Below are 24,295 nucleotides of genomic sequence, written 5' to 3'. Positions count from 1 at the left end.
TGCTCCTTCCCCCTCTTACCAGGCCTAAAATGAGGCTTTTGTAAGAAGGTGCCAAACTCTGTCACTTCATTAGGATTCCAGGCTGTTTCTCAGAGAGACTGTCACTGCGAGACAGCCACAGTTTAGCATACTTCTTAAAAGATCCTAGAAAGGTAATTGATACTTTTAAAAAATGTATTAAGGTCTAATTTACATACCTTTTTTTTTTTGATTACTTGAAAATATATGTCATGTGAGAGGTTGTTTGACTTTAATACTCTGGCCTGTTCTTTTTTACCAGGTTAATTTCCACAGGAAAGTTTAGCCTGGTAATGGGATAAAAAAGCCAAGGCAATGAAGTTGGTCATACAAGGCCTAGTAAGTGAATATCAAACTCCTTAGCTCAACAGTCCAGTCCTTTGCTTACACTGTTCCCTGGGGCTGGAAGGACCTCTCCCCATCTCCACCTTTTGAAATCCTGAACCTTAATTGAGGCCCAATTCAAAAAGCAGTGCCTCCTCATAGCTTCCCCAAACTCGATGTGATCTATACTCCCTGTAAATGCTTTTAGGCCTTGGTTTGTCCTCCTTCAGGGCCTCTCGCTATAACATACTCAACATACTCTGTCAGACAGCAAGCTTCACAGGGCCAGGAACTTACTTTGCTTTTGCATCTAACACAGTGCCCCACATAAAGAAGACTCAATAAGTATTTAAATAGTGGAAGAATAGTACTTTCTAGATGTAGACAAATGGAGAATTAGCTTTTTTTTTTTTTTGTAATATACACATGACTATGACTTTGACCTCGTGAAATTTTCTGAGATTTAAGAGTCCTGATCTGGGAGTTACCCACCACCGGCTCCCCCAACCCTGTGAAACTCTAGATAAGGCCCTGTGCATATCTGGGTCTTGCTATCATCATCTGTGAGGAAGTTTTCCAGCTCTTAGTCAAACAAAATTTCAGCAGGAAAAAGAGACAAAGTGGATTTGGAGAAAATCCACATCATGGGTTTGGAAAACAAATCAAAATCATGACAAAGGAAAGGATTGTTGAAGGAATTGGGAATGTGTAGCCTAGTAGAGAAGACTTAGGAAAGACCGAGAGTTATTAAATGCTAGAGCTGGAACGAAACTTAGAGAATATCTAAGGAATTTCCTTCATTAGATAGGAAGTTGGACAAAATGAACTCTAAGGCTCCAATGTTTTGCAAAGTTCTTTTCCTATTTGCAGTTCTGATTGACAGAAAAGGAAATTCTTGTTAATTCATCTTTTACATTCCCAACTGAGAATAATATTCTAGTTCAGAATTTAAAATTCAGATACTATTTTTCTATGTCTTTAATAAAATCATAGCTTAAAAAAGCATTGTCCATCCTCTTGTTCAATATTCCTCATTCATTCATCATTCATAAAGTCATCAACAAAATCCATATAGACTTGGGTACTGCTTTTTGTTGGGAAATTGGAGTTAATACAACTTCCTTTTTTTTGCCTTACTTGCCAGGGAACTTAGAGCCAAACGTGTTTCTCATGTGAAGTAAATGACTCAAGCTAGTGCTTGGTATATTTGTTTCCCCACTTTCATATTAATTGACTTACATTTTTTGAAAATTGTAAAAGGAGCACATGCTGTAGTTAAAAAAACAAACCAAACAGTACAATTCTCAATGTGCAGAGGTAACTACTGGCAAAGTCTTGTTAACTTTGATCTGTGTTTATTTTGCTTTTACTTCGCTTGTGCTCTATGTGTTTTAATAATGTAAGGTACTTAAAATTCATCTTGGAAATAAACTGTTATATTAATTTTAGTTGAATCTCAGATGTTTACAAAATTACAAATAATTGGATTCCTGGCATCCAGAAAACATGTTTACATCAACTTTACCATACGTACTCCAGCTTGTTACTGCTGTTGCCAAAGGTCAAGTATGGTTCTGTGAGGCGCTAAAGTGTATATTGTGTTTTAAACTTGTAACCAGTAAACTCTGCCTTCTAATCTTCTACAAATTCATCCTAATCTCTCCTAATTCATTTTAGCATCTCCCTCCCTCCCTTTCTTCCTTCCTTCCTTCCTTCAACTAATTTGTGTTTAACCCAAGTTCTGCTCTTCTCCTTGCTGTATTTGTTCTAATCTTTGAGGCCCGTACTGACATTTTGTGTTTCTCGTTGCTGAGAATAAGGCCGCTTCATGGTGCTTGTCTAAGTAAGTAGGAGTGGCTGACAGAATGCCTTCCTTGCTTTAGGAAACGCGGGACTCAGGCAGTGTGAATGCATTCAGATTTGCTTCTGTCACGTGGAGCCGGGAAAGCACCTCACGACTATCACCTCCTTATCTGCTGGACTGTTGCTCTCCTTACTGCCTTGAATGTGTAAATTGAGAGAAAAAAATGGCTTTTTGTTAGAGTATTTTCATTTTCAAATCCTCTGGCATTGATTTTTAAGGACTCAGTTGTAAGAACTTTAAACAGTAGATGAGTATTTTATTGTCTGCATGGTTTTCCTACGTTCTGTCTTTCATTTGGGCTTACACGTGGGGAAATAGTGTGTTTTACTTGCAGCTTCCAGCTGAGCTACAGGCCACCATGTTGCAGGTGAAGTCTTGTAGAAGCTGAAGTCTTGGAACTGGGTTCTGAGCAATCCACTGGGCTGTGTGTGCAAAGACCTCTGTTAACCGAAAATACAAAGAAGACAGAGCCTAGATTGCAGGTAGAAAAATACAAACTTCTCACTGAAATCACCCATTTGTGGTGACTGGATATGAGGAGAGGATCCACTGGATGAGAAAAGTAGAAACTTTTATCCAGGTGAGTTTGTTCTATGAGCAGGAAGCTCTGGTGTGAAGTACTCCAGCCTCACCAGAGCTAGAGTCAGCAGCAGGCCCGGAAGGATTCAGCTTTGGTTTAAATTTGCCACACACACCCCCACACACACCCAGCCACTTATCCCATCACATATGAGGTTGGGTTAATGTTTCTAAGACACTTTTGATGTGTCACTCTCAAATTTTCAGGGGCCACTGGATCAGGTTTATTCAAGGCTTCCCAAAATTTGCCCCAGAGCTTTATTTCCAACATCATTTCCTAAGACTTCCAGCTGCAGCCAAGCTGGTCTCCTTTTCCACAAGCCTGGGTGGTATAGCTGTCCCCCGATCTTCTCCCACCTTCGCTTTTATCTCTTTTCTGTTAGGGTGGAAGTTAGTGCACACAGGTTTTGAGAAAGATTTCTCCAGGAAAAGTTTAGGATAGAGAGAAGAAATTTATTTTACTTTTCCAGATGGAAAAGGGCCAACACGAGGGGAAGAGGAAGAGTGTGTTGGCAGAGAGAACTAGGTATTCAGGGCTTTTATTTAGGAATTGTAAAGGGGGTGAAGATGATTTATGGTTGTAGCCGAATTAATTGGGCACTGGTGAATTGTCGTATCCACTCCTTTCTTTCCCTTCATTTACTCTGCTTTGTTTATATCGTGTCACGACAGCATGTCGTCTTGTCACAGGACATGGGTTCTGTCCCAGGTTAGTTAGGTGTGTAACCTAGGTCAAACTAGTCTTCCTCTCTAAGCTTCTGCTTCCCCATATATAAGAGAAAGACACTGAACTGGAAGACTTCGAGGGTCCCTTTCCACCTTATCATTGTGTGGGTCAGTGGCAGCCTTAGATTTTTCCTTGGCTGCCTCAGGACACAGGGCCCTTTCTTTCTTTTGTGTTTCTGCAGCATTTAACATTCATTGTTTGGGATTGTAGTTAACATTTTTTTTGTTCTCTCTTCAACTACTTTTGCCTTTGAGACAGAGTCTTACTCTGACACCCAGGCTGGAGTGCAGTGGTGTCATCATAGCTCACTGTAACCTCGAGCTCCTGGGCTCAAGCGACCCTCCTGCCTCAACCTCCCCAGTAGTTGGGACTGTAGGTACACACCACCATGCCTAGCTAATTTTTCTTACTTTTTGTCTCAGTATGTTACCCAGGCTGGTCTCAAATGCCTGGGCTCAAATGATCCACCCCCCTTGGCCTCCCAAAGTCCTGTGATTATAGGCGTGAGACACTGAGCCCAGCCTCTTCAACTACTTATTGAGGATATGTTTGTAAACCGAGAAAGCCCCTTGGTGGAGCTAGTTTCCTAGAATGTGGGTGAGGGAGAGGGCTATTGAGTTCTACTTTGGACTTCCACCTCGAGTCCAGAAGCCAGGAGGAGATGGGATTTGTAGAAGATTTTCCCTTATGTCCCTTGTTGGGAGAATGGGATGTTCCTTTGAAAAGGGGATGCATATTTGCCATTTTGGGACTGAAAGAAGGATGCAATTTCCTGGAGAATTCCTTCTGGTCTGCTGTGAAGCTGCTGTATCTGTGCTTTTTAGGTTTGCCTTCCTCTGCCATCCTTTCAGGGTGCCAGTCTCCTGGCATTTAGGGTTGGATGATCACTTTATCTTTCACTGTGCCTTTTAGGGCCCTGTTTGATTATGATCGGACTCGGGACAGCTGCCTGCCAAGCCAGGGGCTCAGCTTCTCTTATGGTGATATTCTGCATGTCATTAATGCCTCCGATGATGAGTGGTGGCAGGCAAGGCTGGTGACCCCACATGGAGAAAGTGAGCAGATCGGTGTGATCCCCAGTAAGAAGAGGTGAGTTGTCACGATCACGAGCAAGGCCTTTCCTGCCCTCTTGCTGGTATTTCTTTCTTGTTTTCCTATTATTCTACAAGTTGCTTGAGGGCAACATGTGTGTTGGTAGAGAAGTGGTGCTTGACATGGTTTTCACTCAATGAGCCAAAAAGTGGCTGCTGTTCCTGTTGCAACCCACTGCTGAGACCACATTCTGGCAGTAACAAAGCTTCTTTCTGACTCCAAAACAGGGTGGAAAAGAAAGAAAGAGCTCGATTGAAAACTGTGAAGTTCCATGCCAGGACAGGGATGATTGAGTCTAACAGGGTAAGTGGGAACCCCCAAGGAAGTCAGCCTATATGTGAAGAGAGGCGAGAGGCCTGGAGTTTGGTCTGATGTGTAAGAGAAGTGGGGAGCACAAAAGAAATCTCTTTTTCAGGAGTCTGGCTCTGCCCTATCAGAACATTGACTGCTTTTCAGAAAGCAGTGAGGGAGCACTTAGAAAGTCTATGGCTAGTCTGTGCTCCTTCCCCCTGGGTACTGGCTCTTGAAGATGTGTTGGAGTTGGACTGTCTGGAAGGCTGACTTGCTCGGGGAATATCAAGCCACTCATGGGTGTCTCCCTGGCTACAGACCTTGTCGGAGTTGTGGGGACCCTGAACAGAATCTGTCCCCATCATGCAGCCAAGAAGGCCAGCCCCAGAGCTCCTACCTCCCTTCAGACAACCTGAGGCAGGAGAGCTCTCCATTCACCCCTTTTCTTCTATGAGCTTCACAGGCCAAAGAACTTCCGGAGCAGTAGAGGGAAGAGAGACATGGAATAGATGACTCTGTATGTCAATGGCACCTTAGGGCATGTGTCCACGAGGCTACAGTGACCTTTGTTCTTTAGGAAGTGCCAGTGAGTGTTATGATTCTGGATTAGGTAGAAACCTCTAACATCCCTACAACATTTTCCTGTAAACATAATTTTCCTCTTACATCAACTTTCATTTAATCTCTTAGACTCCATTTGTGAGAGATGGTCTTTTATTTAGCTCACCATTGTCTCCATTTTAGTTTTCTTGCATGCTTTAAAATCCATTGTTCTGTTTTTTTTTTCTTCTGTCCTTCCCCTCCATCTTCACGTTCTTTCACAGTCGGTCAAAACGAAACGTAAAAAGAGTTTCCGCCTCTCTCGAAAGTTTCCATTTTACAAGAGCAAAGAAAACATGGCCCAGGAGAGCAGCATACAGGAACGTAAGTAGCAGCAGAGTCCAGAGAGCAGACCGTCCACAGCCCTGTCCTCTCGTCCTCAGTCGCACCTTCCCTTAGGAGCAGTGTGGGCAAGGGCGCGTGTGGCCCTGTGCATGCCTGTGTGCACGTGCACCTGCCTATTCGCAGAGTCAAGGCAGAAACTGGTTTGCACGGGGAGATACTGCGTCTTAATTCGTCCAGCTCCTCACTTGGAATGAATGTTGGAGGTGCTGAGGTGGGACTGGTCCCAGGGCCAGCCTCCAGGAAGTGTGTGGCACTGGCATCAGAAGTGCCCAACGGAGCTCTGCTGTGGTGGTAAAAAGCAGTTTTCAGCCAGTGCCAGAGTTAGAAAAATGGTTTTTCAAGAAAACAAGGTCTAGGGACTCAGTGTTGCTCTCCTGGCTCCTTCTTCTTGTGTTTTCTTTCCCTTAACTTCACTCATCTATGTCAAGAGAAGAGCCTTTCCTTCCCTTCCCAGGATCCCTGGAATCGGGGCTACTTCCGAAATGCCACACACATACATAAGCACATAGGATATCCATATGACTCTCAGCAGATTCACTGTCATTGTAGAGTGCCTACAGAGCCAGTTCTCACAAGAAAATCTTTCCTGCTTAAATGAGTTGACATGGAAGGGGTGTTGCTCAACATTGTCCAAATAAAGATTTATGGAGAAATGCAAAGCTGGTTTGGCAGAAAAGGTTATAATGCTGAACTCAATTAACTTTAAAATCTAATTTAGTCCTGATGAATATTCTTGCTCTACCGTATGCCTCAGAAATAAATTGCTCTAACCCTAACCTTAAACACTAGGTCTGGCTTGAAAAATATTTTCCCATTGTCTCATCATGAATTGTAAACATCTGTCATTTACCAGTGACTCCTCTGTCTTACATGGAGGGATCTTGGGGTCCTGGGCTGTTGGGACTGGCAAGAGACTGACTAGTTCCAATAGGAAATGTCCTTTTTTAAGGCCAGCCTGATTCACGGTCATGGTATGTGCAGGTCATTGCCATCTGGGATGGAACATGGTAGATAGAAGGGTGTCCTCATCCAGATGGAGGCCATGGCTCTTCATCCTGGGGTAGCTCAAGAAGAAGCAATAGATGAAGTTCGTTCTGGCGTCACTGCAGTTCACCAGATGAGTCCTAGTACCTCCATGCTGAGCCCAGCCTGGGGAGGTATCCAGTGCTCAGTGGCCCAGCCTGGGAGAGGAGTACCCATTGAATGACAGAGTTGAAAGTACCCTAGTGCTTATTCTCCAGAAGCTGAGCTCACCCCCCACCGTGGTCTGCACAATTCAGGGCAAGCTTTGGAGGCCACACCCCAGACTGCATGAAGCTTTCCCTGAAGCATTCGGACAGAGTGAGTCAGTATTGGGTGAAAGTTCCTTGGGGGATGGTAATTCTGTCTGCCAATCTGGCACACATGGATGGATATTTGCTCTTTCAGGCACCTACCGAGGGAAATGGTGATTTCAGGGGCAAAGCAGAGACCCGGGCTCTACAACTACAAATTTAGTCAAAGCAGGTGCTCTAAACCTTGGAGTGTCACCTGTCTTATCCTGTGGGCCTACAGCTGTAGACTACCTCAGAAAGCTAGTTCACGCCCAGGTCCTCTGGCAACAAATTTGGGCAGCATGAAGTCTAGATATCTTATCTGACCTAGGATGTTCTTTCCGTAGCAAAGTTCTTGACCTCACTGAAGTTATAGGTCTTCATAGTGTTTCACACTCTGTCACTAGTGCTCACCTGCCTCTGTATTCTTCCTTCCCCTTGTCTTTTTTATGTATTTTTTCTCTTCTCCCCAATTCTCTCCCTCCCCCTTCCCTTCCTCTCCCCCTCCCTCCCCTCCCTCCCCTTCCCTCCCTCCCTTTCTCTCTGTCCTTGCTGTCTGTGAAATCAGGACTTCCCAGGGTTAAGTGACGATTATTATGGAGCAAAGAACCTGAGTAAGTCAAACTTACACACCATTAACTGTATTTGTGGCATGAGTGGAGGTAGCGGGGGTGGGGGTTTAGGGGACATGGGTGAGGGTAAAGGGGGAGGGGAGGGCAGTGTTTGTGAGAACTCTTGATACCACAGCAGGAGGAAGTGCATGTGGTTCTAAATGTCACACATTTACTCTGGATCCCTGGTACCCTAATAAATCCCTATCATTCATATCTGTGTTTTCCTTTTGCCCCTTGAAGTAGGAGGGCATGAGCTTGGTATCCCACCTAAGAAGTGAGGTGGGCCTGAAATGCTTCTCCAGGGTAACTACTCAGCTAATCTCTAGCCTGTTGTCAAGGGGGGGTGCCTGCTAGTTGGATTCTTCTCCCAGGGACACATTAAAGAATTCGGTATAGGGATTGCAGCTCTTGTAGTCCCTCTAACTAGGGGCAAGGGTACTGCGAACCCTTTCACCCGCCCTGCATCTAAGTGTCCCAGTAGATCCAGGGCCTCAGCCAATAGCTTTCCACAGAGTGTCTCTGAGGGGCTGAGCTGGTCTGGTGGGGGTCTCAGTAACATTTACAGGCCATATATAGCTAGTGCTTTATCTTAGGAAAACTCTGACCTAATTTTCCATTCTGGAAAATAATCCTAGAGAGGAAAATGATAAGGGCCTAGATGATGGGGCCTTAGCGGCCTCCCTGCCATGTGCAAAGGTGCATGGACACGTGCCATGCCTGGTGGGTTCTGTCAGCATATACTCTCCTTCAATAAATCATAAAGGCTGAAGGCAAAGGAGCTGCCATCAGGGATTGTTCAGGAACTAGTCACACGTGGCAATTCATCCAGTCCTTCCTGAGGGGGCCACAGCATATCATGGTCTGGAACAGTGTGGTCTTGGCTGAAACGAGCAGTGTCTCTCTCCATAGTTTGGTGTGTCCATGTCTCATCTTCATTCGCCTGTTGTGCTGGGAGGGGTAGACTTTGTTTGTGCCTCCTGTGAATGCTGCTTCTCCGTTTGAGCTTTCTCCACCCACACTCAGAGATGGGCAGGTCCCAACTGTCTGAGACAGGAGAGCTGTCTTGTCCTCAAGGTGTTCTTGTTGATTTTGTTGTCTCTGTGTTTTAACATACATGTCTGTCTTGTGGATGGAAGCGCGTTCCCCCTCACTGCTGAAGCCAAGCCCTCCTTCTCTGGAGCGGTGACAAGGGCTGGGGGTCCCACCGAATGGTCAGAGCAGCGCTCCCTGGTGCCTGCTCAACCCATCCAGTGCTTAGCTTCCTACTTCTGCAGCACCACACGATTCCGTACTTTGGGGGCTCTGTCTGGGAAGGAAATTCATGAGCAGCCTGCTCTGTGGACTTCTCTTTGCTCCTGTCACTGCCTTTTCTTTCCTGTCATTAGCCTTGGGAGATGCATTTTGAGATAGGATTGGGAAACCATCCAAGTCAATTCGTTTGATTCAGATGAAGAAGATGCTGCTGAAGGAAGCATGGCTTATAGTGTGTAGGGAGGAACTTGGCAGACCAAGCGGGCTCTGGGGACAAGTATGAGATGGCCGGGGGCTCAGAATTGGAGCTGTGCCTCCCAGTTGGTGGCTTGGATGTGGCAGGCCTCATGTGGCCTGACTTGGTTGGCAGCTCAGTGTCTTGCTCCTGGAGCATTTGAGTTTTGTGTTTTTCGTGACCTCTCAGTGGTGTGTTCTGAATTGGAGTCTCTTTCTTGTTGGCTTGCAGAGGGAGTGACATCCAACACCAGTGACAGCGAAAGCAGTTCCAGTAAGTGTGTGTCATCCCCCCATGTTGTGCAGCTCTACCATGTGTCCCAGTCATCCTCATTCCAGTGTTGCACGGCTGCCATTTCTGCTCAGAGGCTGGTGCTTCTTTTAGCCATGTACACTTTGAGATCCTGGAAATGCTGTGGCCAGTTCATTCTCCTTATGGGATGGGGTTTGCCCCATGGATTAAAGGAGAGTATAAGCCCTGTAGTTCTGGCCAGGGCCTGACTTAAAAGCATCCCTGGGACCTGGGAAGGGTGAACTACCAGAGAGTAAATCCCTGCCATGGGCACTGGGCTATAGGTGCTTGCAGGTTTACAGATTTGCTTAGAGACCAAAAGAAAAATGTCTCCTATGGGATATTGTTCCGAATCTGTCTTTCCAAGTCACTAGGACCTCCTTATCTTTTGGGCTGGTTAAATGATCAGGTAATTGCCCAGTTTTCCTTGGGAGATCCTGTGACCAGACCAGAGGAACCACAGTTCAAACCTCATGAGCTGTGGTGGCTAGAGGCCTTACAAATCTGCCCAGAAGTCGTAGGCTCAGAAGAAGCCTTTTAGCAAGAATCCTGTGGCTTGATGCAAATATCACTGCCTTCCCCAGGGCTGTTGTCAGCCACTTTTGGACCTCCAAGCATCCAGCACCAAGTGGCTTGGTGACTGTTTTAGGAAAGCCTCATCATTACTGGGCTATGTGGAGCTCTACCATGAGGAGAGAGCAGGCTCAGCATTGCTCTTAAAGGGCACTGGGGCCCTTAGCCCAGCCATGCACCACCTTTTTGGATGCTTCTTCCAACGGAGGTGGGGATAAGTAAACCCTTAAAACGGCAAAGGTAGGCTACAGCTTCGGAGACCCACGTGAGTGCCCTGACTCCTCTGCCTGAAGGTGAGAGGACTCTGGCAAGTGTGTCTCAACCAGTTGAAGCCTCCCTGTCATTTTACCAGAGCAAGGGGCTGTTCAACATAGCCGACTGTTACCTACAAGAACAATTCCTCAGAAATTGGGGTGGTTTTTGGTGGAGGCTTCATGGCTTATGGGACTTGGCCCTTTGCTCACTGATAGAAATTTCACTGAACAAGAGAACTGCTGACTCCTGCCCCAGGGCCAGTGAAGGGCTTCCTGTGCTTTCTTGCCAACAGAAAGCAAAATGGATGACAGCGCAGGTGGTAGCAAGTGCCACTTGATAAGGCTGCTTTCCATCAGGGGTGGGAGTGTGGTGAATGTTGTATGTAGGGAAGCAGATCATACAGTGCTAACCTATCCCTTTTTGTTGCAGAAGGACAAGAGGATGCTATCTTGTCATATGAGCCAGTGACACGACAAGAAAGTAAGCCCCCTTCTGACTGTCTTGCCTTCATGCTAGCCTCACGGTCACGGGGCTCAATGCAGTGGGCGGCTATGGCAACAGAGGAAGGGACCTGGGGGAGGAGGAAGGCCCCACTCATGATACATCCAGCCCCTGGGTTCTTCCTCCTCCTCTTTACTCCTTCGTAGTGTCATAGGGAAGGGGGAGGCCATCCAGTGTGTACCTCTCTCAGTGCCTTTGCCTGCTACCAGGATGTCTTCCAAAGGAGGTATAGCCACTGCTGAAAGAGAGGTCCCAGTCCCTCCCTTCAGTGGCTGCTTTGCAGAAACCTTTCTCAGCTACTGGTGTCAGTGCAGAGATTTCTCTTGAATCTGTTGAGAGATGCTTCTGGTTTCAGACTTGCCTTGGACTTAGGTATTCTCAAATTAAAGGCTCTTTGATGTCTTTGTAGTTAAAAGCCAGACAGTGGCCTCGGATGCTTCACCCCGTCTGAGTCTCGGCTCCAGAGCCTCTGTGTTCTAGCCAGACTCGCAGATAGGGGCCTCTGTTCACTGTCTTGATGCTCTCCCTCTCTAGTTCATTATGCAAGGCCTGTGATCATCCTGGGCCCAATGAAGGACCGAGTCAACGATGACCTGATCTCTGAGTTCCCGCATAAATTTGGATCCTGTGTGCCACGTAAGAGCCTAGGAAGACCCAAGAGAGTAAAGCTTGGTACCCTGGGAATTGTTGCTCTGATGTTCTATGGAAAAGGCCTGGAATCACATGCCAGGGCTGTTTGGGGACAGGGTATTTCTGACACCCTGGAAGAAAATAGGTGGCAGTAAATTCCCCAAAAGCTGATGGGATTGAGAGGACTAAGACATCAGACTTGGCTGCTTACTCCCTTAGGGGGAAGTTTGGCAACTGTTAGGAGCGATTGGACAAACAGAAAGGCCCAGCCAAAGTGGTGTCGATATGACTCGAGGTTCACTGACTCCTGTACCAAGTTTGGCACCCTCTGCCAGGCCTTGGCTCAGGAAACCCCACCTTTCTGGTCCAGTTTAAGCTAAAGCAAAATAGCCTTCTGTGTCTCCTGTGTGTGAGACCTGGAGATTGGAAGAAAAGTAGACAAGACAAACTCCTTCCCAGCTGCTTTTTTGCCCCCACTCATCTGAAAAAACTTAGATTACCCTGTGACCCACCCAGGTGAGAGAGGACCAAATCATCTTTTTTGGGCTCAGGGCAGGTCATTGCCCTTTGGCCACAAAGTGTTTCCTTTTCTTCTTTCAGATACTACCCGGCCTCGGCGCGATAATGAGGTAGATGGGCAAGACTACCACTTTGTGGTGTCCCGAGAACAAATGGAGAAGGATATTCAGGACAACAAGTTCATTGAGGCAGGCCAATTCAATGATAATCTCTATGGGACCAGCATCCAGTCAGTGCGGGCAGTTGCAGAGAGGGTAAGCATAGAGGAGAGGACCTTAAAGGGAAGACAGGTGTTCCACTTGGATCCTCATCCTTCCAACACAGGGGCTACCAAGTGGTGCTGCTGACCAAAGCCATGGCAGCTCTGCATATTCTTAGCCTCTTGATAAAGCTGTGTATCTCCATGCAACTTACCCCTGAGCTTCAACCACCAGGGAATGGGGACCCCTGGGCAGATGCGGCCTTTTCTGGGTAGTAGGAGCAAAAAATGGGGCCTGGCTCTAGGCCATTCTGGGTAGCCCTGGGTTTCCCCCAGGTGGATGTTTGAAATGCCACTGAATTTCTGCTTGGGGTTAGGTAGACAGGGAGTGGCTGGACTGATACAATTCTGCTTTTTCAGGGCAAGCACTGCATCTTAGATGTTTCCGGCAATGCTATCAAGAGACTGCAGCAAGCACAACTTTACCCTATTGCCATTTTCATCAAGCCCAAGTCCATTGAAGCCCTTATGTAAGTGTTTGCTGAGACTCAGACACATCCAGCCAGGATGGGGCCCTGGAAAGGAAATGGAGAATAAAGTGATTTGTTGGGCAGGGGTAGAACCCAATGGAAGCTCGAAGGAAACTGTGCGCCAGCTGGTCACTGGGTGCCTTTTTTTTTTTTTTTTCCAGACAGAGTCTCACTGTGTTGCCCTGGCTAGAGTGCAGTGAGTGGCATCATCATAGCTCACAGCAACCTCAAACTCTTGGGCTCAGGCAATCCTTCTGCCTCAGCCGCCCGAGTAGCTGGGACTACAGGCATGTGCCACCATGCCCAGTTAATTTTTCTATTTTTAGTAGAGACGGAGTCTCACTCTTGCTCAGGCCGGTCTCGAAATCCTGAGCTCAAGTGATCCTCCCGCCTTGGCCTCCCAGAGTGCTAGGATTATAGGCATGAGCCACCTCTCTGGCTGCTCCTTCTGTTTTGAGTGCCTATGCATGTATCGCATGTATTCCCAGTTGGGCTTTTGAACCTGGAAGATTTGAGGAAGGAGTTAGCCATGGGCTAACTCTGAGGGCAGCTTAGCACATTTTTAGGGATCCTGGAATAATCCTTTATGTTCATCAAAGCATAGGATCTAGTTTGGAACTATTTTTCTTCTGTGTTTTTGGCAGGGAAATGAACCGACGACAGACATACGAACAGGCGAATAAGCTCTATGACAAAGCCATGAAACTGGAACAGGAGTTTGGAGAATACTTTACAGGTAAGAATCTCTGCTGCCTAGCCGAGGGTGCCGTGGGACCAGCCAGATACCTGTTTCAATAAGTGTCTCAAAGAGGTTTAGACAGGATTTAGAAACCTTGCACAGTTTCTGCTTGCATCTGAGCACAAACTTTTCCAAAGCACTCAAGTTCCCTCTGTCTAGTCACAGCAGTTTAGCCAGTTTATAGTATAAACCACTCACCAAAGGCTGCATTGGATTGTTGGTTCGATCATTTTGTCTTCTTGTCACTACTAGATTGCAGGCTCTCTATATTACTTTGTTTCCCTCCCTCCCAGATCCACCCCCGTACTTTGCTTCGCATGTTTTAGGTACTGAATAAACATTTGTTGATGATGATGATTCCTTGGTGTGGTGTTCAAGTTGTCTGCCAGGGTGTGTATTTGTGTGTGTGTGTGTGTGTGTGTGTGTGTGTGTGTGTGTGTGTGTTTATATGGTCACCTACTTTAGAAAGTCCATTCCTAAAAGGTTGGGAAGGTTTCTACGTAATAAGTTCCTCACCTTTTAAAGTACAGTGACATATATGTATGCACAGGGCAGTGCTGAGTCGGTTCTAGCTGGTGGTGCTACTAGGTTAACTGCGTAAAGAATTCATAAATGTATTTGCACACCTTGGGTCTTTGGAGCTCCCTTTACTGTCAGCATCCATGTCCTTGTTTGCTGGACTGACCTCTGACATACAGCAGATGTGATGGCCCCAGGAGCACTGCCTCTTGCCAGAAATTGTGACTTTCAGTTCTTTCTGTGGATAACCAGGATTTTCCAAATCTTTTAGTAAGGCTGCTTTAGAATTACAGGCTGCCAGCCTTATGGCGCCCAAGAGTAACATGAGCTGCAAGGTCTGGCATATAATGGGTGCTCAATAAACATCTTTTGAATAAACACATTTTTCCAGTCATTGCTACTTAGTCTCACTGTCTCAGCGAGTTGACTTCAAGCCCTGGGCTTGGGGCACCCAGCCAGTTCTCCTCACTGCCCTGACAACACAGACAGCCGGCCAGCAAAGCCAAGCCCAAAGCTGCACCCCCGTGAGCGTGTCCTTCGTGCTGGGTGGAGGGGAGGCATTGTAGGATTGTTGGGAGAGGCAGGATTGCCGGGTTTTGGGGGTATGCTGTGGACCACAGTAATAATTTTGTTTTCCTCTTCACTTTAGCCATTGTACAGGGTGACTCACTGGAAGAGATTTATAACAAAATCAAACAAATCATTGAGGACCAGTCTGGGCACTACATTTGGGTCCCATCCCCTGAAAAACTCTGAAGAATCCCCTCCAACCATTCTCTTGTGAACAGAAGAAATCAAGTCCCTCTTCCCTCCTCCCTCTTCATTCCTGTCCCCATGGGGAGAACAAATGCTACTGTTCTTGTCCCCTTTTTTAGATATGTCAAAAAAAGTTGAGTTTTCTAGTCCTGTTCTTTTTTTTTTTAATTTTTGTTTTGTTTTAGTTTATTTTTGGGATGATGCCATCTCACTCATCATGTGACTGTGCCCATTCCTGCATGGACCTTTCCCAAGCACTAGCACAGGTGCAAATCCATCAGAGCCATTGTTTTCATAAAACCAAGCAGAAGCGAAGAGAAGAGAGGAGGACTGATGGAAAGACAGACTCTGGACAGCTGCACAGCTTGTGAAGTGAGCTAAATGCACCACATGATGAGATGCTCCTGGGCATTTCTACCTATCTGTACTGCTGTCTTGCAGCTCTCAGCGGTGCAACGTAATGGCAACAGAAAGTATCTTATTTATATATAGATATATATATGTAATTTATATAAAATATATAGAAATTATTATATATATATATTATACACTCTCATATAATATATATATATTCACACACATTTGGACTTAGAAAATCTATGGAGACTTCATCAATGGTACTATGTTATTAGAGAAATGCTTTAATTTTCATATTCCAATCAGATGGCATCTTCTATCCCAGCTGGTTGGGAAGGGATTGAAAATGGTAGTAAGTGCTGCACTAAGGGCACTCGTATTCGGTCATTCTCTTGAGAGCTAAGGTTTTCTCTAGGAGGGGTCAGCCTGAGGCCTGAGAGAAAGGGCTTTTGCCTGGGGCGAGAGGGTTGGAGGCTACCTGAAAGCACCTGCTGCCCTGAGGTGCAGTCAGTCCTGTGTGCAGAAAGAGAAAGAATGGCTAATGATGCTCCACGTGAAATCGCCTATTGTTTTATGCCACCTGATGTGTCTGCATGAGAGGTTTCCTTTTTGTTCATTTTTAAGCTGCTGTTAAACCAAAACCATGTTGTGCTACTGTGTCAGCCTTTTCATTATTGCAAATTTTACTTTTACTATTTAAGTGAATGCGTAGAATCCAATTTGCCAATGTTCTAAAGGCTTCTGTGGCCCTGAAAGAGCCAGGCCTTATGACATAGTAGGTGATCCAGGCCTGGCCATCCCATCAGCAGAAGGGAGAGCAGGGGCTGGTGAGGGCTGAAAGGAGGAGCCGGGGCTCTGCGCTGCCACGCTGTCCCTTCACTCACCTGCCAAGGACATGTTGGGCTCTGCTGAGGTTCCTTCCCAGGGCCCACCAACAGGGACAGGGAGTCACTCGCCTTCCTGTTCTGTGCTGGGACAGCAGAACAGCACTTGGCTTGGCCAGCCACGTCATGAGTTTGATTTGGGTTTTTTTTTGCAGCTGCTTCATATGCCCTGCCCCAGCTCCCTCCCCAACAGCTGGTAGCTTACTGTTTCTTCAAGAAGAAAGTAGACTTTAATGCTGTACATTTGACCTGTAGAGCTGAGATTCACTTACTGGTGAGCTGTGAAACTTTGTTGCTTTTTCCCGGAGTCTGATGGCAGTGATTGTGGTCAAGGGAGTTTTTTGCCCGCCACAAGTGCAGGCAGCAGGTGTGGTTCAGGCCCTCTCCCATCCCACTGTGCTCCTTTGAAGCCAATGTGCCTCCCTCACCTCCATGCTGGAGGGATGACGCAGGGGAGAACATCGAAACGCTTGACCCTAGGGTTGAGGCACTTGTTTCCTAGCCCACTGGGTTAGGGCCAGTGCAAACGATGCAATGTTGAAGATGCTTTAAGCACTACCAGCTAAATTCGGGAAATCTCTTAACAGTTATCCTACCAGCATAATGAGGCTAACTGTAAAATCTGGGGCCCAGAATGATGATAAAGAAAGGGCGGCAGCTTTCCCTGGGCAGTACACTGGGTTGAAGGCAAAGAGGGATCAAGTGATGGCCAATTGTGACTCTGGTGAGGAGGGGGTGAGCAGGGAGTATTGATTCTCTGATGTTAACTAAGTGGTGATGTCTGAACCATGCTCAACCCTCTCCCCCTCCCAGAGAAGAAAAGCAAAGATTCAAAGTAAGCATGGCACTCGTTGGTTTACCAGTGTTCCTTCCAAGGAGACATATATTTTTTAATAAACGATAGTTGCAATGAACTGTGTGGCTCAGAGACCTTCTTGAAGTAGTTGAGACCATGGAGGGTGGGGGCCTAGCAGTGGGAAGAATGTCTCAAACCTTTGTTTGGGGGCCGAGATGCTCTCCCCTGAGTGATGATCAGCTGACTGAACTGGTTGGTCCTCAAGATGGAAACCGCCCCCTGGAGTGGTGACAGGTCCTTTGTGAAAACTCCATGCTGGGTCTTCTACGCCAGCCCCAGATGCTGCCTCAAATAGCACCAACCAGATGGGGGTTCATATCCTAGGCGGCAAAATGCTGACATTTTCTCAAAAGGCACACAAGGTGGGAGATGCCTACTGCAACAAAGATTTTTGTTAGAGAAAGCAGGGGCCAACTTAGCAGCAGAGAACTGGGTGAGAAAAATGGTAAGAGAAAGTGGTCTGCTAGCTACCCGGGTTTCCAAAAATGAGAGTGGGATGGGCCCAGTTTGCAGAGCAGGGCAGCAGTGATCCCTGAAGCCCTCTGAGGAGAGAGGAGTGCTTAGAGCAGGTATTCCTCACATAGCCATTGTCTCTGCAACTTGGGTGGAAAAGCCTGAAGCCATAGTTCATGAGATCAAGAGCAACATCTGGATCAATGCGCCACCCTAAATGTGGTGCTTTACGGTATGCAGGCTGCTTTCTTTCCCATGTTTGCCCATTTGCTAGAAGGCAACCCAACAAAAGGGAGTCCCCACAGAGTTCCATGGGTGTTTAAGGAAATCCACCTCCTGAGAGCAAAGGGAACGAAGACTTGGCCTGTAGTCACACTGTGTTGAGACTCTGTCTTCATGGCTGATGTCCCTCCTAAAGGAGGTGCAGCTGAAGAAAATTAAGCCCCAGCACAAGAAGATACTGAGCAACTTGGAAACACCAAAGGGAGACACACCCTTAATGCTGCGCTATGCTGTGACCTGGAGAGAGCCCTGTCTGAACAAGGAGCAGACTTGGGCTCTCGTTCCAGTTTTGCTGCTGACGCTGCAGCTGGTTATGTCTCAATTTCTTCATTTCTAACAGAGGAAGAACTGTATTATCAGGCCTTAAAATATTCATAAGTCACTACCCATGAGTAAATAAAATATTTCTTCAAGCGCAAGTGACTAAATTTATCTTAAGTTGAAAGTGCTTCTAGAAATTAGGTAATGAAAGCAAAATCCTCACCCGAAGCAAGTGTGGAAGTTGAAGGGCTCAAGGATGAAACTAATACAGTTGCAGAAGAAAGCGGGAGTTGGACTGCAAGCCTGGGAAGGGCATAGAGGGAAAGTATCCCGACCAGGCCAAGAAAAAGAGGATGGGACCGAGAAGGGGCACTGGCTCGAGCAGGAAGGTCAGTAGTAAAGGCCAACGGAGCCCCTTCCACAGGGACAGCCCCTGCTTGGTGCCAGCCACCGGAAGCCCAAGGCATCAGAAAACCTGGTAGCAATGAGATGAGACGGTTTTCAGAGAGCTGTTAGCTTTCTCAAGGAAAGCCAGCAAGTTACTGTGGGAGTCAAAAGCCAGCCTAGATGCCTGACAACCTCAACTTGAGCCTTGGCAGTGTGCATTCAGTCTCGGTATTCCCCAAAATCTTCTCCTCCATCCCTGTTCCCATCTAGGATTTCATGGCCTTGATTCCACTAATCCTTTCATCCATCCAGTCATTTCTTTGGCACCTCTAGGATGTTTTATTATCATTACAAATAACTTTGTGAAGCACAAGTTCTAATTTGCTCAACAGCCTCTTTCTTCTCCCATCACTTCCAAGAAATAGAACTGGCTCCTGCACATCTTGGTTCCTCCCCAATGAACAGGGTATTGACACCTTGTGATTTGCCAGAAACCAGAAGAGCTTCTTCAACAATGAAGCCCAAACTAGATTTTATCTGCAGAGCTGTTCCCGTTGTGCACACTTTGATACCCACTGGTGGCTTTTTCCACATTAGACTGGATGAACTACCTGCATGGCCATCCCTCCCCTGCCACTGGCAGTCTAACCACAAGTATCTAACACTTGGAGGAACCGGAAAGCAGGGTGATTTGAGAGTGGGCTTCGGACCTGCATTCCCTCAGTGAGGAACGTGTGAGAGTCCGGCCTTCCCGCCCACCCCCGGGCTCACAGAATCAGCTGTCCCACATGTATCGCGCATCCCACGGGGCCCTACCACCCACAGGGAGAAGTCACACCTCCTCAGCACGGCCCTTCATGTCAGGCCCAGGCCTTTCTCTCCTGCCGCTTCTTCTGCTGTGTCCCCTCTGCTCCTGGCGTTTGAGTTCCCTGAACGCACCCAGTCCTGGCTCTTGGCTCATGCTTCTTTTTGTGCCCATAAATGCCCTCACTGCGGCCCCATGTTGCTTACCTAGAAGACTTCTCTTAGTATTTCAAGATTCAATTCGAATTCCCTTTTCTCTGTGCAGCCTTTCCTGAACCACCACCACTCCTTCCCTCCCACCCTGTAGGTAGAATTGACCATTCCTCCCTTTGTGCTCTGTTAATGTCTGTAAGGACCTCTGTCATCACTGTAGCAGCTCACATTTATTTCCTGTCTACCATGTGCCTGGCATTGTACTAAGTGCCGTATGCATACTAATTCCATCTGTTGCGAAAAACAGCCCTGGAAGGTAGGTGCTAGTATTATCCCTGTTTCCCAGATGAGGAAACTGAGGCACAAAGCAATCACATGGCCAATAAATGGCAGAGCTCTGAGGCAAATAGGCTGTCTGGCTGCAGCTGCTGTGTCCTTAAGCACACTGAGCTGCCTGTCCCTTTGCTCTGCTTGGAACATCTTCTTGCCCTATCTCTTTGCGTCTGTCTTCCTTGCCTAGCCTCCTCTTTGAGAGCAGAGACTGTGCTGTTCAGCTTCATGTCCCCAGCAGTTAGTGCAGGACCTGGTACATAGTAGGTACTTGGTGAATAGAAGAGCTGCACTAGTCTGCGGCTCAACCTTGGAGGGAAGTGATTTGACTGGGTCCAAACCTGTGGTGAATGTGAAGCCTTTTGGTTTGTTTTATGGAGAGCTTCCTCTGGGATCTTGCTCCATTTTTATGACTCTCCTCTTTCTCATCTTCATCCACTTCCTCTCCTTTGCTCCTTCCCCTTGTTTTCACTTTGCTGTCTTCTCACCAAGAGCTGAACCTTCTACCTGCTCTCTCCCCCTTACTGGCCATCATTGATTCACGCAACACACGTTGATTGAGTGCCCCAAATCTCTCAGAGGCCAGCCATTACCTGCCAAGCATGAAATCAGAGACCCTAGACAGGAAAATGCCACGTCCCTGCTCTCCCTGTTGACTTCATTTCTTTCCAACTCCGCCCCACCCCTTCCATGGGCTCCCCCAGCCTGCAGCTCTGACCCCTTGGCTCTCTCTTCCCCGACCCTGAAGTGCCACCATTGCCCTAGTCACTCAGGCTCAAACCCTGACTTCCCTCCTTTGGTCATCACATCCAATCTGCTACCAAAACTTGTTGATTCTGTACAATATCTTCTAATGTAGTCTTTGTTGTCATCGCGGCCCCTACCCTTTTAGCGTCAAGAGCTACTGTTTGTTGAGCACTTATTGACAGGCAATGTGCTTGGTGCTGGAAAGACAATGGCAAATAAATAAAGTCCTGTTCTCAAAGGGCCTATAATCTACTGGGGAGACAGAAAAGAAGGAAATGACTAAATCCATAAGTACGCATTAGGGTAAGTGCAATGAAGGAATAAACAGGATGCAGTGACAGAGGCTAACACAGTGAGGGGCCTCCTTGGAGAAGGTGCCCAGGGAAAGGTACCCCTCACCTTCTCTGAGGAGGTAACATTCAGGTGGAGACCTGTAAGGTCAGTAGGACCAGCCTGGTGAGGAAGGGGCCATGGAATATAGGAGAAGGAACTATTTATTTAATACCCTCCACTGGCCCTAATCTGCTTTTCCAGCCTTTGTCTGGAATGTTTCTAGTCCCCATCTCTTATTTAATAAAACCCTTCAAGCTTCAGCTCAAATGTCACCTTCCATGATAATGTCACTGATCACTGCAGAGGAGCTTCCCCCTTGCCTCGTTTTGCACCACTCTAGCAGTTTATACTGAACTTACTCTGTTCTTCCTTGCATGGTAGTTATTTGTCCATAATATGCTTCTCCAACTAGACAAAAAGCTTCTAGAAGGCTGGGATTCCATCTGGTGTTTCTTTCTATCCCTCACAGCAGCTAATACATGCCTTGCACGTGACAGATGCTCAATAAATATTTCTGAATGAACTTCCCCTTTCTGGGCCTCACTGTCTTACTCTAAAATGTGAGGAAGTTGGACAGATGCTCCCCAAGCCCCTCCCCCCCCGGAGGGGCGCCTGTTGTTATAATAGTTGGAGGAAGGTGGGGATGGGCAGCATTTGTTTGACTTGAGGGCTTTCCCACAGCTCTCTGTTAAATGGCAATGAAGACACATGACCGAAGACGATAGTCATGTTATGTTTGCATAGCTAGAGCCCCCTCCATATCATCAATCAAGGAGCCATCAACTATTATTCATTCATCTGTCTATCCAGCCAATGAATGATTGTGATTTACACCCTCAATGGGCTTATAGTCTGATAGGGGAAGAGGTTCGGCTAACACTTATTGTATTAGAGTGATTGCAATATTAAAGACAGAAGATATGGAAGTTGGGGAAAACTACTGAGATTCCAAAGGAGGGGATCAGGAAGTGCTTTGTGGAGAAGGTTGAACTGGGCTTTAAAGATGTATAGGATTTGGACATAAAGAATGAAGGAAAGGGTATTCCAGGCAAAAGGAACAGCATGGCAAAGGCACGTGGCTTTCTGTGTGAGGGACAATGTATTTGCAGCATAGAGTGCTTAAAGGAGAAAAGTGGGGAAAAGGTTAAAAAGGCATGCTGGAATTCGCAGGGCGTGGTGGCGCATGCCTATAACCCCAGCTACTTGGGAGGCTGAGGCAGGAGGTTCACTTGAGCCCAGGAGTTCAAGGGTGCAGTTAGCTATGATGACACCACGGCACTACAACCCGGGAGACAGAACAAGACCCTGTCTCAAAAAAAAAAAAAGAAAAGAAAAAAAGCATGGTACCAGATTATGGAGGATCTCAAATTTCTGGCTGGGGAGTTTGGAGTTTATTGTGTAAGCCATTGAAGGAATTTGAGCTGGGGAGTGGCAGGGTCAGAAATGGACCCAAAGAATATTAATTTGGGCAACAGTGGGTATATTGGATTGGAGAAAGGAGAGTGTAGAGGAAGGAAGACTAATTTGGAGGCCATTATAATTCCTATTTCACCCTTTTACAAAGCCTCACACTTTTCATTAACAGCACTTACCAGTTTGTAAACATATAATTATTTGTGTGGTTGTTTAATGTCTGACTACCTCTGAGACAGTAAGATCTATAAGGGCAGAAATTATATCTGTTTTGCTCACTATTGTAGCCCCAGGGCCTAACACATAATTTTATGTGTTTGTTGAATGAATGAAAATAATGAAGAATTGAATTGGGGCAACAGTAATGAAAACAGTGAAGGTGAACATGACTCCTGGTGTGGAGACATAATCAGAGATGAGATGCCACAAAGGTTTCAAGTCTGGATGGGGGAATGTTTTGGGGGTTATGTGTTGAAGACAGGAAAACTCCAGTGAATTTAATGTGGAGAGAGAAGAGGGCCAAGAACGACTTTAACAAACATTTAACGGGGAATGGGAAACAAAGATCTGCAAGAGGCAGAGAAGGAGAAAACGGAGAGATGTAGAAGAGCCAAGAGGGTAGTATCACTGAAACTAAGGGGACAGTTTCAAGAAGGAGAGAATAATTAACAGTGTCAAATATAACAGAAAGGCTGATGGGTATGAAGTCTCTGAATGTATAAGATCTGGTGATCTGGAAGTCATATTGACTTCTGAGGGCACAATTTCAGTGGAGTGGTGAGAGCAAAAGCAAGACTACAAAGAAGTACGAGGTAGAAAGTGGTAGCAGAATTAGATGAGGCTGCATAGCACAGGTACCCACCCTGGAACCAAATTGCCTGGGTTCAAATCCTGGCTCTCCCACTTATGAACTGTATGTATGGAACCTCTCCAGGCCTCACTTTTCTCATCTATAAAATGTCCAAAACCATCCTCACAGAGTTGTTGTAAAGAGAATATGAGTAAATACACACAAAGCTCTTACAGTGATACCTGACGCAAAGTAGGTGTTTTTTAAGGTTTCCCATCAGCCACTAAATCTTGAACTCTTTCTCCATTCTCCAGAAGATCTGTGTTTACTACTTCCTGGAAAGGCTTCCTACCTATCACTGGGCAGCTCCAGCGATGGGGTGGGGGGAGGTTTCACTTTTTTTTGTTTTGCAGTCTTCTACTCATATTCTTTTTTTTTTCTACTCATATTCTTGACTTTGGTTTTTATTCCCCTTTACTGCCTCTACTGTTTCTTGTTATTTCTTCTCTAGAAAGACCCAATTCATCCTCATGATGTGAACTCTAGTGGAACCCGCAGAGTGCTTTTGTCATCTCCTCTGACATTCCTCTAAACAGCAGGATCTTCTAACCTTTACCTCCCGATTTCTTTTTATTTTTTTCTTTTTTGCATTCCCCCCAACTTCTCTGATAAACCAGAACAGAGTGGTAGTTTGCAAACCATTTTACTTCCCTGAGAAAAGTTGAACATTGAAAAGCTTACATTTGGAGGGGTGGAGGAGCCAAGATGGCGGACGAGAAAAGCCGCCAGTCAGAAGGTCTCTGAAAAAAGACGAATTTTAGAAGAAAGAGAAAAAAATAAGCTAGCAGAGAAACATAGATCGGGTGAGGGTCGGAAGGAAGGGTGCCTGAAACTACAGGAGACTCCACGGGAAGACGTTGCCGAGGAGAACTGGAAGGAGAAAGGTCCCGAGAGGCTTGGAGACCAGGGACAAGGGTAGGTGGCGCGGTTAACTTCCCCCTCCCTTGCATCTCGGACTGCGGGTGGCTCCTGAGCGGCTGGAGAGACCTGCCGACACCAGCCCAGAGACGGCTGCCGCCAGCGAGCAGTGGCCTCTTGCGGACTCAGCACCGGGCTCCCAGCCCCCTCGGGGCACCTCCCTGGGCGCAGACCCGAGCCTAGCGGCAGACGCCACAGTGCTCCATTCTCTCCTTCCCCCTCCCTACCCGTGCGTGCCCAGACAGACAATTTAGCCACCACACGGAGGCATCTCCAAGGAACGGGACCTTTCCTTTGGGGGCCCTACAGCAAACTGAGGGGTACTCAGACTGCGAGCTCCCTGCCCGCCAGCCCTCCCGGGTGCTGCTTACCTGGTGACTCCAGGAGAGCGGAGCAGATCCCCAGGCGGAGTGAAATCAATCCAGCTTGGGCACCCTGTAGGTGATTCAAGACCAGCACCCCTCCCCCTGGCAGGGTCAGGGACTGATCTCCAGGGTCCAGG

General features: G+C 46.9%; 1 protein-coding gene across 6 annotated transcripts in view; it reads left to right on the top strand.

The window, feature by feature from the left end:
- DLG3 (discs, large homolog 3 (Drosophila)) overlaps positions 1 to 14,911 on the top strand; it is a 52,506-nt gene extending 37,595 nt beyond the window's left edge. For 3 of the 6 annotated variants that reach the window (XM_012643820.1, XM_012643813.1, XM_012643806.1), the window contains 9 exons: positions 4,425 to 4,601; positions 4,832 to 4,907; positions 7,722 to 7,767; positions 10,802 to 10,852; positions 11,408 to 11,509; positions 12,104 to 12,276; positions 12,642 to 12,751; positions 13,396 to 13,487; positions 14,659 to 14,911. In XM_012643820.1, the coding sequence (XP_012499274.1) occupies positions 4,425 to 4,601; positions 4,832 to 4,907; positions 7,722 to 7,767; positions 10,802 to 10,852; positions 11,408 to 11,509; positions 12,104 to 12,276; positions 12,642 to 12,751; positions 13,396 to 13,487; positions 14,659 to 14,765 (934 nt within the window). In that variant the 3' untranslated portion in view covers positions 14,766 to 14,911. Of the gene's footprint in view, positions 1 to 4,424; positions 4,602 to 4,831; positions 4,908 to 5,719; positions 5,820 to 7,721; positions 7,768 to 9,484; positions 9,527 to 10,801; positions 10,853 to 11,407; positions 11,510 to 12,103; positions 12,277 to 12,641; positions 12,752 to 13,395; positions 13,488 to 14,658 lie in introns of all 6 variants that reach the window. The other 3 variants (XM_012643829.1, XM_012643837.1, XM_012643800.1) reach the window with 2 other exon arrangements.
- The last annotated feature ends 9,384 nt before the right edge of the window (positions 14,912 to 24,295 follow it).

Source organism: Propithecus coquereli, unplaced genomic scaffold, assembly GCF_000956105.1.
Source record: "Propithecus coquereli isolate 6110/MARCELLA unplaced genomic scaffold, Pcoq_1.0 Scaffold101, whole genome shotgun sequence".
NCBI classification, from domain to species: Eukaryota; Metazoa; Chordata; class Mammalia; order Primates; family Indriidae; genus Propithecus; species Propithecus coquereli.
This window is presented reverse-complemented; position numbering and strand designations above follow the sequence as displayed.